The 17,648-nt window shown below is 48.3% G+C and overlaps 1 protein-coding gene across 6 annotated transcripts in view; it reads left to right on the top strand.

Moving 5' to 3' along the window:
* The first annotated feature begins 5,976 nt into the window (after nucleotides 1-5,976).
* Nucleotides 5,977-17,648, top strand: part of LOC149342624 (uncharacterized) — a 13,995-nt gene continuing 2,323 nt past the window's right edge. Inside the window, exons 1-5 of one of the 6 annotated variants that reach the window (XM_089545006.1) lie at nucleotides 5,977-8,710; nucleotides 9,408-9,512; nucleotides 9,748-9,843; nucleotides 9,912-10,194; nucleotides 14,898-16,566. In XM_089545006.1, coding sequence (XP_089401132.1) covers nucleotides 9,973-10,194; nucleotides 14,898-15,206 — 531 coding nt within the window. In that variant the 5' untranslated portion in view covers nucleotides 5,977-8,710; nucleotides 9,408-9,512; nucleotides 9,748-9,843; nucleotides 9,912-9,972 and the 3' untranslated portion in view covers nucleotides 15,207-16,566. Of the gene's footprint in view, nucleotides 8,711-9,407; nucleotides 9,513-9,747; nucleotides 9,844-9,911; nucleotides 10,195-12,787; nucleotides 12,970-14,897; nucleotides 16,567-17,648 lie in introns of those variants that run through there. The other 5 variants (XM_089545008.1, XM_089545007.1, XM_089545010.1 and 2 more) reach the window with 5 other exon arrangements.

Raw genomic sequence — 17,648 nt, 5'->3', positions numbered from 1 at the left:
ATCGCCTCTCTCCATACATGGAGGGTAAGGGCCTCTTTGCAGACACTATGTTCGGGTTCCGCCCGCACATGTCTGCACAGGATGTCCTACTCCAACTACACAGGGACATAATACGACCCACAGCCATGCAACAAAACGACAAGGCCATTCTCGCCCTCGATCTTAAGGGGGCGTTTGACAATGTTAAACATGCCACCATACTCTCTAACTTGAACACCACTAACTGCGGGGCGAAGGTCTTCGCCTATGTCAGAGACTTCCTCTCTGCGCGTCAGGCACTCCTCCGGATCGAGGACGAGGAGTACACCTGCCCGGCCGACTGGCTCAGGTAGATGGCATAAAACACGCACTCTACGCAGACGACATTACAATCTGGACCACCGAGGGGAGCCTTGGGGAGATAGAGGACCGCCTTCAGCAGGCCGCCACCATAGTCGAAGCATATGCTGCCGACTGTGGTCTCCAATGTGCTCCCGCCAAATCAGAGCTTCTACACGTCAGGACAAACCACAAGGATAACACGTCTCTACACATATCTCTGTCAGGCGGTCCCATCAGAGAAGTGGCGGAGCTCCGGATCCTGGGTCTGTTCATCAATAACAAACTTAGGCCGGACTCTACTATAGCGAAACTCAAGAGCATAGGTGAACAGGTAGGGCGCATGATCCGCCGTGTTTCCAACAAGCGGGGTGGTCTGCGGGGCAGGGACGCGCTACGGCTCGCCTATGCCTTCGTGGCCAGCCGGATCCTCTACGCCGTGCCGTACCTACGCACCACCAAACAACAAGACGAGCGCATTGACGCCATCACCAGGAAGGCAACAAAGCGAGCACTGGACCTTCCGGTGGCTACCTCCAACGCCAAACTGAAGGCGTTGGGAGTGGTAAACTCCTATCAGGAGTTGCGGGAGGCCCACCTCGTGAACCAATATACGCGGCTATCGCAGACGGTGCCTGGGCGCCGCCTGCTAAACCGCTTACACATCCAACACACATGCATACCAGAGGGGACGGAGAACATCCCGGTGCTGTGGCGCCACATGCTCTTGGCCGCTCCGCTCCCGCGTAACATGGACATGGCTTCACATGAAGGCAGACGACAAGCGCGGGTTCGCACGCTTGAGAGGCAATATGGGTATAAAGAGGGCGTCTATTACGTGGACATCACAGGGCCGTCGCCCGCAGGATTCTTCACGGCTGCCGTAGTCCACCGGGGAATGAATGTCGATGGGCTATCTTTTCGGGCCCCAAATTCAACACGAGCGGAGGAAGTCGCAATAGCTCTCGCTGCCGCCGATCCAAAATCGAAAACGGTTATTACAGACTCTTGCCGGGCCTGTGAACATTATCTTGCAGGCGAAATATCACCTCTGGCCTCGCAAATTCTAAGACGCGCTCTCGCCGATCCAACTCGCACAAAAGTGATCTGGGCTCCTGGCCACCAGGGTCTACGAGGCAATGAGGCCGCTGATGCGGCCGCCCGAGCGCTCACACACCGGGCTCCTCATCCTAGCTCTCATGGCTCAGAAGCTCATAAACCGCTTCTGCGGTTCCGCGAAATCCTAATTTATTATTGCGACAGCCACCGTCTCTACCCGGCACCTGCCAAGGGGCTGAGTAAGGCGGAGGAGCGAACTCTGCGGCGCCTGCAGACAGGAACCCTTCTCTGTCCTGCAATAGCAAAACACTTCGATCCGAACACAGATGGGCGCTGCCCGCACTGTGGAGAGATCTGCGATATCTTTCACATGGTGTGGGCATGTACTCAGAATCCTCACCTTCCCCCCTCCCCCACCCCCACCCGAGAGGCATGGGAGACTGCCCTCCTCAACTGCTCCACACTGGAGTCCCAAAGGGCTCTGGTCAAGCGGGCGCGAGACGGGGCCTCGTCATGCGGTGTCCCGGACTAAGGATACCGACCATGCAGCAGGGTTATTTATTTTTTAACCCTCAAGCTCTCTTGATTAAAGTTTTTCACCACCACCACCACCTGAGCAGTCAGGTGTTGATGTTCATCGGTGACCGATGACGTGAAACTACTCTGCGAGGTAGAACGTTGTCCCCGAGCTCCAATCTTTAGCGCGACGCTTTGCAAGATGATGATGATGATGATGACGAAAACTTTATTTATAACAAGGGAGTTTTGGACACGTCGGTCCTTGGGCCCCCGCACGGCCCCACTGCACTCAAACGTTCATGTCCCGGAGGCTCATGACGCTGGCAGCCCGGCCGGTGGCGATGGCTTGCTTGGCCGGGTCCTCGGAGCGCAGTAGGGTCTCCCAAGCCTCCCATGAGGTAAGGTGCTCCAGGCCCCGCGGGGGAGGATCCGCCGGGCAGAGGAAAAGAATATGGTCGAGGGTGGCTTTGGGGTGGTGGCAGAGGGTACAGGAAGGGTTCGTGTGGACTGGGTGATATCGCGACCGTATATAAGGGGAGGGCAAAGTGCGTGTTTGGAGCCGCCTCCAAAGTGTCTGATGGTAATTGTCGAGGGAAGGATGAGGTGGGGGGTAGAGCCGACGCTGGGCTTTGTAGGCCGGCGTCATTTCACTGAATGAGTGCATGCGCTCCCGCGAGAACCCCAGGTCGGAGGCCGCCGGTGCCCGGTTGAGAGAAGCTCGGGCTAAAGCGTTGGCGGCCTCGTTTCCGGGATTCCCGGAGTGGGCAGGCACCCATATCAGCTCCACATGGCGGGGCGGGTGCGCGGCGAGGGAGTCCAGTATGCGAAATGCAGGGACGTGAACTCTCCCGCGAGCACGTTGTTGCTTTCTCGCGCATCCGCGGTTGGTTGCGACTGAGAGAAGAATGAAAAGGAAAGTGCGCGGGCCTGCCTACTGGCTCAAGCCGAGCCACCACCGCTGCCACGTGCAGATAGAATACTGTTGAAAGATATGAGTAAGGGTAAAAAGAGAGAGAAAGAAGACGCGCGTCGCAACAACCGCGTCCGCCGAAGCGGACGCTGGCTGAAAAAAAGTTCAGTGGGGCACTTTGTTGACCTAAAGTGCGGTGAGGCGAAAGCCTTAGCGCAGTGTTGCTGCTTGTGTAACTGACGTGTTAAGATGTTAAACTTTTCTTAGAGCGAAACGCGACAGCGTCTTGGGACGCTGCCAGGGAGTCCACAGAACGCCATCGCCCGTCCGGTTCTACGCTTTACTTGTCGGTAAATTGGTTTTTGAGGAAAGGAAATTATCTGTCTCGCATACCACGGTGGACACCTGAACCTCGCCGTAACGGGAAGGAAGGAAGATGGGAGTGAACGAAGACACCGTATTCACGACGCGCCTTTGTTCATTCCAAACCATCGAGCAAGCGAAAGTGCTGTTTTCTTGAAAGAAAACATTGAAAAGTATTCATTTCAAGACGTAGCCCAGTTTGGAAAGGGCGGAATGAGGAGTCATTATACACATTTTCAAGGGCGTAGTCATGCTAGGCTAGATAGAGCTTACGTTTCCCTTGAGCTGGCGGCAATTTACGATAACTACATCGTCGAACCGGTTACGTTTAGCGATCACTGTTGTGTCATATTCACCGTGGGAAGGGACGTGGCACCTCAAGCGAAATTCAGCTGGGACTTGTGGAAGCTCAATGCAAAATTACTAAAGAACGATACGTTTCTTTTAGAAACAAAGAACGTGTTAGAAGAAGTTCGGTTGAATTATGGAAAAAGTTGGGCAGAAAAGGGGGAGGAATTCAAAGTTGATGCCAAAATGAGGGCTATTGAAAGGTCCGTAGAAATCAAGCACGCTGAAAAAGCGGAACAGAAGAACCTAAAACACATGTTGAAAGAATTAATTATAGAGAAAAAAGAGAGCTCCGGGACTATACACTGACCTTATCAGCGAAGTTAAAGTAAAGCTTGAGGTTATCGGTGTGACATTGTTTCAGGGAGCTGCAATTCGTGCACGAACAGATCGCTTGCTGGCAGATGATATACCCAGTAGGCGGAATTTGACGACAGATAAAACATACGCTAGAAGAAAAGATATCGTAGAAATTGAAAACAAATGCATTCTGACAGACAATCTCAAGGCGATAAGGGAGGCTTTCAGTGAGCATTACCGTGATTTGTTCGGTTCCAAATCGGCGGATGTACAGGCGTTTCAGGATGAATTGTTAAGTCTATTACCCCGACTGACCAGTGAAGACACTGACATCCTGTCTGCCGACTTATCAACAGCGGAATTGGAATACGCTATTGATGAGCTTCACTTGGAGAAATCGCCAGGTCCTGACGGGATAACAGCAGAATTTTATAAGGCGTTCAAACGTGAAACTGCTCTCATTTTACAACGCGTTCATGAATAGTCATTTAGAATTGGTATTTTACCACCGTCGTTTTCCCGTGCACATACAGTACTTATACCGAAAACTGACAATCCTGCTCAGCTTAAGCAAGTTACTGCTCATCGGCCGATAACGCTTACTAACGTTGATAATAAAATTTTTATGAAAGTATTAGCCAAACATTTACAATCAGTTATGGACATCTTGGTTCGCCCCCACCAGACGTGTGAAATTCAAGGGCGGACCATCTTCACGAATGTCCATGTCACTCGGAGTATACTGGAATGCTGTGACGCTGAATTTAGGCGAGTCGCAATGTTGCAAATTGATTTAGTGAAGGCGTTTGACCGTGTATGTCATGACATTCTTTTTAAAATCCTCGAACATGTCTGTGTTGGAGAAGTTATTTTAAAAGGGGTTAAAATGGCCTATAGTAACGGTACCACGAATTTGGTTGTTAACCGAGAGCTCACAGACAGAATTGCCGTTAGAGCATCCGTGCGGCAAGGCTGTCCAATGTCACCGCTACTTTTCGCTCTGTACCTGGAGCCACTTTGCCGAAATGTAATAAATAACAGCTGTATTCGTGGTTTCGAACTGGAAGCATGTGAAATTAAAGTATAGGCTTATGCCGATGATGTGGCAGATTTCTGTAGTGACCACAGCAGCATAGAACATGCGATGTCGGTTGTTCGTAGGTTTTGTGCGTTGTTAACCTGGACAAGTGTGCGGGCCTTTGGCATGGGAATTGGGCATCAGCGCCTTTCTTTCATGCAACTGTAAAATGGTCACATGTTCCTTCCAAATACCTAGGTGTACCTCTTGACAAGTATCAAGATAACGATGACTCTTGGAAGGAGAAAATTCAAGAACTCTCCACGCGTGCACAGAAATTTTATCGGGAAAGGAACTGTCTGTATTCACGCGCGCAAACATATGAAATGTATATCTGGTTTCAAAAGTGTGCTATTTGTTGCAGGTCCTTTCATGCTCTCGACTTAGCATTCAAAAGTTTCATCGTCTCTTCGCAATTTTTTCTTTGGCAGTCCTTATGGGACAGGACTAAACGTGATAATTTATTTCTGCGTTTGAGAAAAGGCGGTCTTTCCTTGCCACACTTGTACCTGAGGCAGGTGGTGTCAAGATTTCTGTTTCTTCGAGATCAACGCGACCCTTTCCTGCGGACGTTTATTCAGCTGAGGCTTTCTTCGGCTTTGCCAAACTATGTTATTTCCAGTGTGGACGGGATGAGATACAGTGCAAGTAGGTTTTTGAAAGAAGTGGTCTTTGCTTTCCGGTTTCTTAATGCGCTCTTCAGTTTGGAATATCTTTATAATGTCACGCGTAAGAAATTGTTAAAAGATTTGCTTGACTCTGTCTTCCCGGAGCCAATCTATCGATGTCTGTATAGTGGAGGCCAAGCAGGAAATGTTTTAAAAAGAGTACGAAAAATGGTAGTGCCAGAGGGTGTGAAGACGTTTTTCTTCAAGTTACACACTGGGACGTTGCCGGTTAAAACATGGATGGAGAAGGGATTGTTTCTATAATGGGGTGCTGACTGCTTGTTGTGTCACAAACCAGAGTCAATAGAACACGTCTTTATTGATTGCTGTGATGCGCTGCTCTTTTGGGACGTGCTCAAGCGTACAATAAAGAAAGACTTACTCTTGACGCCGTATGGTATACGATTCCTGGATGTTGAGCCGGATCTTTATAAATATGATGTAATTTTCCTGCTTGGCCTGCAAAGCATTTGGCGAAGCAGGATGGCTGTACGACACTGTGATGAAGATACGCGTTCTGTCCGTGATTACTTCAAAGAAAACATATTTAAGCTACGTGAAGTGTACAAGGAGCTATGTTTTGGCGATGAAGTTATCGAGTTGATGGGAGAGTTGTGTTCCCTGAAACAGTTCTGATTTTCTCACGCGACTGAAACACATGTCCGCTCTTGATGTTTGAGAGCGCAGCGCAGAAAACCTGTTTATGATCTGTTCTAATCTGTCAAAACAGGCAATAAAGACAAAAAAGCAGGCATCGCGGAGTAGTAGCATGCTAGTCTCGCACTCCTGAGACCGGGGTTCGATTCCCGAACTCTACCAATTTCCTACTCGGTTTTATTTATTTATCTAGCCTGATTTGAAAGATTAATTAGGCTAATTGGGTAAATTAAGCAATTAACAAAACTAATTCCCACTTACTTGGAGCATCACTATACGATCCCTTTAATTGGTCGCATGGTTACTAGCCAAGCGCGCCGCAGCTCCGGCGGAACGAAGGATGAACCTCCATCGATGGCAGAAAAGTGCAAGCAGTATTGCTTTCGCAATAAAAACAGATAAGCGGCCGAAGCCGCGCTTGCTCCACCAAGGCAAGCGCGCATTTATAGACGCTTTACAGCAGCATGGGCGCCGCCATATTTGGTAACATGACCATTCCGCCAAGCTGCCAGGGCGTCCACACAACGCCATCTCTCGTTCGGCTGTACGCCTTGGTCGTCGGTAAATTGGTTTTTGAGGAAAGGAAAGTTATCTGTCTCGCATATCTCGGTAGACACCTGAACCTCACCGCAACGGGAATTGAGTAAGATGGGAGTGATCCGAGGCACCGTATTCGCTAGATGCGCCTTTGTTCATCCGAAACCATCGGGTTGGCATGGCGGAGTGATTAGCGTGCTCGTTTCGCACTCTGGAGGACCTTGTTCGATTCCCCAACTCGGCCAATTTCTCTTCGGTGTTATTTATGTGGTCTGGCTAGAAATTAGGCTAATCGCTTAACCGATATCATTCAAATGTCATCGATGCACTGCGCGCCAATGCTGCCAACGCCGGCTTCGAAGGCCAGAAGTGGCGTACCTCCTAGTGGCGCCATCTGTCGTAGACCGAGCACAATGTTCGGCGCCGCCACCGCGTGGCGCGCCGACGGCGCTGCCATCTTGATAACTATCTATGATAACTATGATAACCATCTATGATAACTATCTATGATAACCATCTATGATAACCATCTATGATAACTCAAGAGGCAGTGCCCTACTTTTTGAAGCTAGGTCAGGGTGTCTTAGAACGCGCAGCTACAAAAAGAAATTTAACGAAGAAGATGACAAATATGCAGTGTGTGGTAGATCTGTGGAAACAATTGAACACTTCATAATCAAATGTGATGGTATCCATCCGGATGTCGATACAGGCACAGTCACTCTTTCTGAGGCCCTTGGGTTTAAAGATAACAATGGTCATGTAAATAAATATGCAGTGGAAGTTAGGAAAAAGCGATTGGAGGATTGGTGGCTGAAAAGCAGAGATGTGGCATAAGGTTAGAATTGTAGGAAACAGTAGGTAAAGATGATGGCGAATCTTAATGAGAATTGCCAACACAGTAAACAAAAAAATAAAGAAAGAAAAGCTGAGCATGGTGGCAATTGCCACCACCCCGTTTCAAAGGGGGCGCTCCTATCCATCCACCCATACATCCATCTGGCGGAGCGCGGCTGAAGCAACGCTGTTCAATCTACCGACCGGGGCTACGCGACGAGGCGAAACCTACTGAAGTATTGCTAAAGCAGTAAAAACAGCAATACTTAAGGCAATGGGAAGGTGTCGATGACCGCCTTGCGCTGCAGAATATCGCGACTAAGTTTTTATTCAAGTCGACAAGGGTTATCTATGACCAACCTTTTTGGCGAAATTCAATATATTGATCACTTTTTACTCTTCCGCCGGCGGATCGCTGCTCTCCGTAGAATTTACTCGGAGATCCCCCTCACTCGGCTAGGGCTTGCTCTATCTATTCCGATTCTCCTTTCCTTCGGGGCAAGCGCCAAGGTATATATGCTTTGAAATCACTGCGCGATTGTATTCAGTCTCTGTCCTCGCTTCGGCGAGCGCGGCTTCGGCCGCTTATCTGCTTTTTGAGCAGCGTCCGCTCCGGCGGACGCAGTTGTTGCGGCGACGCGCGTCTTTTCTTTCCTTTTTCTCTTTCCTCTGATCTCTCAACTCTCCTCTGTCTGCACCTGGCAGCGGTGGTGGCTTGGCTCGAGCCAGTAGCAGGTCCGTGCAATTTTCTTTTCATCCTTCTCTCAGTCACAACAACAACAACAACAACAATTATATTCACGACGAAGTAATTACACCATGGTAGATTCCCCTAATAAAGTGATAGTTCACTTTTTTTTCCTTTCCATATTTTTTTGTACAAATTCTATACTGTCACAAAATTATCCAAATACTTCACTCCTTGTACGCGAGTGCCTTTGTATCCGCTAGGCACCCTCATCATCATCTTTTTTTCAGCTGCTGTTCCATCTGTCTCTTCAGCTCGGGCAGCACGTTCTTCTCGCGCCCAGATGCCACGTTGCTCGCGCGTTCCTCTCGTCCACTGCAGCCTGCATTTTTTGAGCTCCAGCAACCGTACACGACGGCCTACGCCAAGTAAGAGGGCCTTTTTATTCCCATGCTTATTACGTTCTTCGTCGCATCTAAGATGGCGAGTTCCTCCCGAGCATGCAAACAGCGACCTGTTCAGTGTGAGGCATTCGTCATCGCGCGACTGGAACCCATTCGAGGGTGATGTGCAGTATGGCTGGAGCCAGGTTTCCCGAGTGCGACGGTGATTAGGAGCTATCGTCTCGGAAGGATTCAGTAGAATTGGAGCTGCCTTACAGTGCTTTCGCAGCTTTTTAAATAAAGTATGCTGCGATTGAGCACTTCAGCTCGGCTAAGTTAAGCCTTAAGCGAACCCCTGCAAATCATATCACAGTGAACCACTCGTGAGTGCAGACTATCCTTCCGACCGTTGAGAGCATTTCAACGGCCCATATCTCTAGTCGTCTTAGACAAGAAAACACTTCGGCGGCTTCGGTAGCTTATCTGTTTTTTCGGCAGCGTCGCTCCGGTGGACGCAGTTGTTGCTGCGACACGCGTCTTTTCTTTCCTTTTTCTCTTTCCTCTGATTTTTTAACTCTCCTCTATCTGCACGTGGCAGCGGTGGTGGCTTGGCTCGAGCCAGTAGGCAGGCCCGTGCAATTTCCTTTTCATCCTTCTCTCGGTCACAACAACAACAACAGCACTTAGAGTAGCTGTGACGGCGTGATGCTAGACAATGAAATTGGGATTTTGATGATTTCAGGCCAGCCCTGGTTCATTCGCAAACCTGACGGGAACATTGCATCGACTGACGCTCCGATAAGCTCACTCCTAGTGGAGTCGCCACTGGCTTCAACGTGGCTTGCCAGTGCGTATATCAACTTTAGTATCCTCTATATTCTCGCTCTTCCTAGACTAATCTGCGCTAGCTTCTTTGTCCTTTTCGATTTTTCATCTTTCTTTCCCTTATTTGTTCCAACATTTTAGTATTCAGCTGTGTAGCACTTACCCACTTCCATGACACCGCTGGATGATTGAAGAGTTGGATTCTTTCAGTCTGCACCGAAATGACCCCCGCCATTTTCTTCTTTTCTGTGCCCCAGGAGCGAATGCTGCCCACATCGTTTCCCCATAGTCTGCAGTCTTCAAACCCTTACGCAGCCAGTCGGAAGCTTGTAAAGTGAAGCGCTTGCACTCCAGTTAGTAGATACTGATTAGGCACCTTAACATTCAGGTAGGAAATAACTGATTTGTTTTCTGCTTCCAGCGAAACTGAAAACGTAACCGTGGGCGTCCATTTGGGCGTAGACGCTGACAACGCACGAGCCATGCGAGAGCTGGTCCCGTGCCAGCTTGCCATGCCTGGCGCCACCAAAGGAGACTGCGACGAAAGTCAGCGGCCAAACTTTGTGGACACCAGCGAGCTGCAAAATGCTCAGTCTGCGTTCATCGCCGCCGTCGCTATGCCCAGCCGCCGCCATCTCCAAGGCCTACACGTCACGCTGCTCTGTCCCTGCTCACGGCCCAACATACCCGATGCCACAACAGAGGTATGTGACACATACGCAGTGCTTTTCCGTTAAGGCATGCAAATAGAGTAAACATTTCTCGGAAATTGTTCTGCACCTCTTCCGTGGTTGCCTCCTCGCCGATGTTATTTCAGATGTGCTGGAGAAAGAGCAACACAGTCCAGCCAGAATTTATCTAACTCAAAGGGATCACTAAACAGTTCGACATATCTATTATTGAACGCATAAAAGTAGGCGCGGTGGCTGAATTTTGATGAAGGCGAAATTCTGGAGGCCAGTGTACAGTGCGATGTCAGTGCACGTTAAAGAATCCCAGGTCTCTTTCCGGACTCTTTACTACGGCGTCCCTCATAGCCTGAGTAGCTTTGGGACGTTAAACCCCAATAAATCAAACCGGCACAAAAGTAGGAGTAAAAATTGGTAAATTGCTTTTGATGAAAGGAGAACGCGCAGTATCTGTCTCGCATATCTCGGTGGACACCTTAATCGTGCCGTGGAGAAGGAAGGAAGGTGGGAGTGAAAGAAAGAGACAAAGAGAGGCTGTCGCGGAGGTTTCCGGAATAATTTCGACCACCTGGGGATCTTTAACGCGCACTGACATGTTGTTGCGACTGAAAGAAGGATGAAAAGGAAATTGCACGGGCCTGTCTAGTCGCTCGAGCTGAGCCACAACCGCTGCCGCGTCCGGATAGAGGAGAGTTGAAAGAACAGACGCGCGTCGCAACGGCGGCGTCCGCCGTAGCGACGACACCGGCTGCGCTGACATCGCACAGCACACGGGCGCCTTTTGCGTTCCGCCTCCATTCGAACGCGGCCGCCATGGCGGGGGTTCAAACCCGGGTTCTCGGGCTCAATGGACGAGAGTCAACCACTGAGCCACCGCGGCGGCTAGATGTCTGCAACGTAGAAGCTAGAATACATTGCGCCCACGTAAGTGACGCGCTTCCTGCTGAGACGCGCCTCCCGTCGGTGGGCTGACAGCGCACAGTTGGCTAGGCATGGCTAGATCTAACCTGCTTAGCATCGCAGCGGCTTCTCAGAGTGCTTTGAAACTAGCCGCTGCCTATCATGCCTGATCCTGTTAGCAGTGCATATCAATCTCCTCTAGTACAATTAATATGAACGAGGATGTGTCTACGTCTCATCCGCAACCTTTTATTGCGAAAACAATACTAGTTACACTTTCAGCCCGTCGCGTAGCGAGGCCGGTAGCTACCAATGACCTTTAGCATACTTGATTGGATTGGATTGTATTGGATTGTATAACCGATGCGTCACCACAAGTCTAACCACAAGCACCACCACCAGTTACACTACCAGCTGAACCATGGCCTAGCTACAGATATTGTTTTCGCAATTACCGGGCTTAACCAAGTTAAGCCACAGCCATTTTTCTTTTTCCGCTAATAATTCGAAAATTAATATATATAAGCAGCAGGTTGAAGCTACCGGTAATGTAAGCATGCTGTGAGCCATCGTTCAGGCCATTGCTTTACTTAGTTAAACCACACCTGCAACGATGATCTTCGGAGATGATGGTAAATGGCAATTGTATTACCTTGAGCAATAAAATCCAACCATAGTTGAAAGTAAAAGCAAAGCATTGTGCCAATTCGCACCTATAATGCTTTCCATGTGTTGCGCGCATCTACCTCGAGTCTTTTCAAAGATATTAGGAAAGCTACAACCCAGAGCTGCACAAAGGCCTTCACAAGAGCCCAGGTGACGACAGCCATCAGCTATTTTAGCTTGACTTTGTACTTTCCTCAGCAACATTTTTGGAGTATGTCTTTATTTGCCAGCTCCGCACTACAGCTGCACTCTATACAAAAACAGGAAGGAAATTAGGTCAAACAATTTTGTGTGACCTAATCAATTTTTATGGAGCAGAATATCAGACGGTCTAGCGATAAACTTTTCAGCGCTTCCGCTGAATTCCTTATTGCTGCTTGTTTCCTTTTCTAAATGTTCTTGATAACCCACCCTTAAAAATTCAGGTAGGAAAAGGGTTGTTTAATAAATCAAAGCAACTATCTAATTGAAGCAGACAGTGTAGCAGGCTTAGGGTTCGTGCTGTAGAGTCGAATTGGCTTCTATCGTAATCTGTCGTGGGCAAGAAAAAATTTTCCAAAAATGCAAAGCCTTCCGGAAGATAAACAATCAAGAACCGCGAACTCACGATGGCTGAATAGTCAACTGAATAAACGGTAGCTTTAAGTTAGTGCTCGTGTCTTCTTCTTTCCTTTGCTCACTGTTCTGTCATTGCATTTTGGTCAACCGACCGTTTAAGGGGTAAATGACTGTCCTAGAACAATGCGATGGAGTTGAAAAAAAAAACAGCAGTGTTGACAATAAATTAACCAGTATTGATGAAGTTAAAGGCCTGGATCCCCATTGGTCGGGCTACACTCTCGACTTCAAAAATACACCATCACTGATTGCAGCTTCTCATCTGCTTGGCTTTTACTGCGTGAGATACGGTGACGGATGCAAATTGCAGCTGTCACATTAAACATCCCATAAAGAGAGTCTCGGGGATTCGTGCAACTCTCAAGACCCCTGGTGCAGTTTCTTTTTCTTTTACATAATGGGAGCGACGGTGTCATAAACGCAGGCGCAGGCAACATGGATCACAGCCGCGGCCGTCGAGCAGACCGCGAAGTCTCCTATCGAGGAGGAAGGCGACAGCGCAGGCCCACATGCCGTCGCCCGGCTGTTCGCCGTCAGCAACGAACCGCGCCCCGAGTTTCGCTGGGAGGAAGCTGGCGATGAGCGTTAAGGAGTTTGGCGTGGCCGGTGAGTGAGAAGACTGCGCATGGTTCCCAAAAACTGTGCCAAACAAATCGGGAGACCTCTATATGAAGAGCGCGACGAATATCTTGCGAGCCGCGACTGCCGTAGATGCGCATGTAGGCCTGCGTGCATAGCTTTTCACGGTGCATAAATAATGTGAGCACGTATCATCAGCATGACATCGAATAGAACAGAAATCCTGAAACGGAATCGAAATAGGCAAAAATATTAGCTGCTGCAGGAGAGTTAACAGACGGGTTTTTGTTAACACTTTAAAAGAAATTCCACCCTGGCGTCAAAGTGAAAATCACCTGCCCTAGCATCGAGCATTGATCAAGGTTCTGGTTTTGACGCTCTCGTGTATCTACGCCTCCTGCTTTAGAGTGTAACCGAATATGCAGGATGTCTTTTTTTTTCTCTTTGAAACGTTCAGCCGATTGCCCTTTTTTTCAATAACTATCTCCGGCTTTCGTTTTTCACGCTTCACATAGTTTTAAGGAGACTACTATATGACTTCCGACCAGTTAGTCGGAAGGAATGTAGCTTTAAGATGTCAACTCAGTTCAATCAAACGAGTAACTCAAGCTCTTTCACACAATTGGAACTTAACGTCAGGGAACAAAGCCTAACGCATATGGCTTCTCATAACACCAGCTAAATGAGTTCTTTTCGCGAAGGTATCTGCAGGGTAAGAGGTATATACATTTTTGACTGTTGTGTGATAAGATGTGTGCAGTGGAGGGTGCTAGGTGCGTTCCTCTCGCTCGTGTTAGTATTTTTCGTTTACCTGCTCCTTGTGGAGCTCTACTGCGTTGCCTTTTGCCCCTCTCGGCCACGAGATTGTGGGTGGCCAGTCATTACTCGATGCCTCGGGCCGGCTGATGAACGAGATCATTTCCCTAAATCCCTTCGTGATTACGTACCCAGCAAGGGGGTACACTTACTTGGGAAATACTGTCGAGTTATTCCTGCGAAGTGATGTACAGTTCGACGTCTATCAGGAATTTCTGGACTGCTCGTATTATCACCTGCGGCACATCACGGGAGAGGTTATTTTTTACAAAGTTACGTTGAATTCTGTTAGAAATGCTTGCGCGGCATCAGTGTATACAGTAATAGGGTGTAGAGCTATGCGGTTTTTGAGGGGGCTTGCTCTGTGGCTTGGATAATGGTTTGTTTCTACTGTGGTAGATGTGGCTGGATCACTAAAGGGACCAGCTGTGTAGGTTCCGGGAATGTCGGTCGCAGGACTATAAATATAACCTGAATTTCAGCATGCGGCGTCTGTGTATATGTTGATGTGTCCGGAGTGCGGTTTGTGATGTATTGCTTATGCTTGGAGTCTACCGTCGTTAGATGGTTCATGTTGTTGGGGATATTCGATAATATGATGTTCGCCGGTAGTGAGGGGCTAGTTTCTATTTCTAGCAAGTCTATGTGTGAGGTATGCTTACTTCGGAATTCAGCGACCATGCTGAGTGTACGTTTTGCGAACAACCTGTTTGTAGCTGCCGTTTGATCAGTTCCGCTACTGTGCGAGATAATCTCGTGCCAAGAAGTCTTTGATCATGTATGCTTGCTCACAATGAGAATCAGCAACGCACTCCAAAGGGTGTTCCGCACCGACATGTTTATCTGTAAAACGCGTCGAAACTTCCCAGAGCTATTCTTTCCTATAGGAGCCATGAATCTTGCGCGTATCTCAGACATGTTTGGCTGGCTATGGCGACAGCGCTATGAAAGATCAACTCAATTCTGTCAAACGAATAAATGAAGCCCTTCGACTGCACTGACAATTTACGCTAGGGAACAAAGGCCCTACACATAGAAATTCTGATAATGTCGGCTAAATAAAATTTTTCTTTTTTGTGTTGATGTATTCGTATAAACTGTACTCGTGGCGACACGCTCACTCTGTCCGTGCTACGCAGGTATGGCTGCATCGGTACCAGCGATGTGCACACGGCGGCTTTGGTGGTGCTGCTTCATTAGGTGGCCACTTCGGGGTGCGCGCTGTTGTTTCGTTACACGAACGTGCACGACCGACCCCACCCCAAGAAGAGGTTTGGCGCATCCACATCGCGCTGTGGAGAGAGCCCGTCGAACATCGACAGTTCAGGCCGGGCGCCGTCCTCCTTGAATATTCCTCGCGTCCGCCTCTATGCCAGCGAGTACTTCGAAGCTCGGACGGAAGCGGCCGTCATCCGCAGTGTCTATACCGCAGGTCGAAAGACCTGTGATGACAATGATTATTTATAATTCGCAAACTACGAAGCATCCAAAAATATTGACAATACGAATATTAATAAAGAAGTTATACAAAAACGTCAATCAGCCTTACTGCCTGTCGTGGACTATTCGCGTATTGTAGCTGGCAACATTATCAGCTTGGGAGAAGCCTTATCCTCAAAGAAGGTGCGGCCTCTTGACTACAACAAATCGGAATTTGCATCCGCCATCTGTATTTCTTGTGCTGTGATGCCTTAGAAAATTCTATGGCTTGCAAGTTTGTGCAGTTTTCAGCTTTTCTCCAGAGCCTGCACTCTTCGCCAACCCAGTGGCGGAAAAACTGTGGCATGAATGGAGAACTAATTGAGTGTTTATTCTCTTTTCAACAAACGGCACCCATGGGCTGCTTCTCCTTCAAGTATACCCCTGCTGATGTGGATGGAGAGGAAGCTAGAACAGAAAATTTACAGCAATGATTTTGCGTTACCCGCATTGAGAAATGGTGACACTGTAGGTGAAGATATGCGAGCTTGTTCCACTCTTTTGCAGCCTAGCAGTGCTTTCTGGCCATGTCCGACAAGCGTCACAGCGTGGTTCTCATAAACAGTGCCTTGTGCGAGAGACTGCATGCCCCACCACTTCTGTCTCATTGTCGCCTGGCCGATGTTGACGCTTTGAGAACGTGAGTGTGAGCTATGCCGTGTAATAGGCGGTGGTTTCCATTAAGGACGTGCTTTTAAGATCACTGCAGAAGCTACTAAACATCAAACCGTCTACGATACCCGCTCTCATTTTCCTTGGTCACTGCCTCTTTGTCGGACCAAATACGGTATGCAATCTTTATCTTTTATTCTGTCGAAATACCTAATCATTTTAGAAAATAACAACATATCGCTAAAATGCATCACGGTAAAGAGCTTAAAAACCATTTTGTATCTTTTTGAAGACATTTAATTACAACTTGTTCCGAACTGTAATTAAAGCTGTAACACGTGTGAATTCTGCTGTTGTACACCTGGTTGATGTGATGCTTTTGGTTTTTTGAGTATTTATGACGCTTTTTGTTGTGATTGTGATGCTAATGTTTAAGTGCCACTGTAGATATTATATTCATGTTGATACTTTATTTATTGTTTTCGAGTGCCTCACCTGTAGCTGTCTTGTAAACTAACAACTGAGGCAATACGTTGCCTCAGCAGTGTGGGCGCAGGGTGCCTCTCAAGCTGCATTCAAGCAGCTTTTTTCCCTGCGTCCTCTCTCTCCCAGTAATACTTGTACTTGTACCACTGTAACACTTGTAATACTGTAATACTGTAAGTAATACTTGTACCACTGAGAGCGAGAAATAAACTTCAACTTCAACAACTTCAACTTCAAATGAGTGTGAATACACCATCGTGACATAGCATTTTGGCATAGCATATCATACTGGAGTTAGGAACCACAGGCATCGAAATAATCCAGAGCGCTCTATTGCGGCATCTCAGAGCCCGTGTGAAAACTCTGGTACCCAAATGCGGTGCTTGTCAGGTCAGTTTCATGAGCCTTACTCCTGGTTAATTGCTCGCATGAGGCGTAGTCCGTACTCAGCAATATTATATCTGTCCGCCCAAGGCACTCTGCCGTGGCAAACTGGCAGCATAACCCACAAAAACTGCATGGACTGTTGACCGCTAGGGTATGTAGTCACTACTACAGCCAGCTATTTGTTACTACTGCGTTTTGTATTCCTTTTGAAATTTTACAAGTGAGGGTAGTAAGGGTAGAAACTTTGCAAATGAGACTAGCGGGCTTGAAGTCAACCTTACTATAGCTTAAGGTTGATAGAAGACACGCACCACTAATCTATCGCGGGTTTCTAGCGAAACTGCCCCATTCGTCGTAATAATTGCGGATGCACAAATCGGAGACTCTCCTCTCTTCGCCAGCGGTCCATGGGTAGAACACCACACCCCGCCCCAAATTTATTTCAACGCCGCTCAACAGTAAACATTTCTCAACCGTCAACCTGGACACATGCCGGAGCTGCCAACAACACCAAGCTGCACTGTATCATTCGATTTGGGCCAGCACAACACCACCAGGCGGCCTCTAACCCATAAACCTCAACACTATTCCTCCTGGAAACATGCCTTGTTTCTACAGAGCCTAACGACCAGCGCCGGCTCCTCGAGCGTGCCGAAGAGAGAGCGATGCCAAACGGGGTCATGGACTTGCGGCCCTTTTTGTTTAGACCGCCCTGACCGGCCCGAAGCCGCAAGACACGCGACAGCAGCTCTGGCGGGCCTGTAGGATTGTGGAGACACATGGAGACCTGGAGTGAGGGCTTCGGTCAAGAAGACAAGCACAGTATAGTTTTGAAATAAATATTTTCCTCCACCTCCTCCTACCACAAACCTGGAATAAGCGTACCAAAGACAGTACTAGCACAACTCTCTCTTACCAAAAACACC

Source organism: Amblyomma mixtum, chromosome 5, assembly GCF_055824585.1.
Source record: "Amblyomma mixtum isolate Tamu chromosome 5, ASM5582458v1, whole genome shotgun sequence".
In the NCBI taxonomy this organism is placed as follows: domain Eukaryota; kingdom Metazoa; phylum Arthropoda; class Arachnida; order Ixodida; family Ixodidae; genus Amblyomma; species Amblyomma mixtum.
This window is presented reverse-complemented; position numbering and strand designations above follow the sequence as displayed.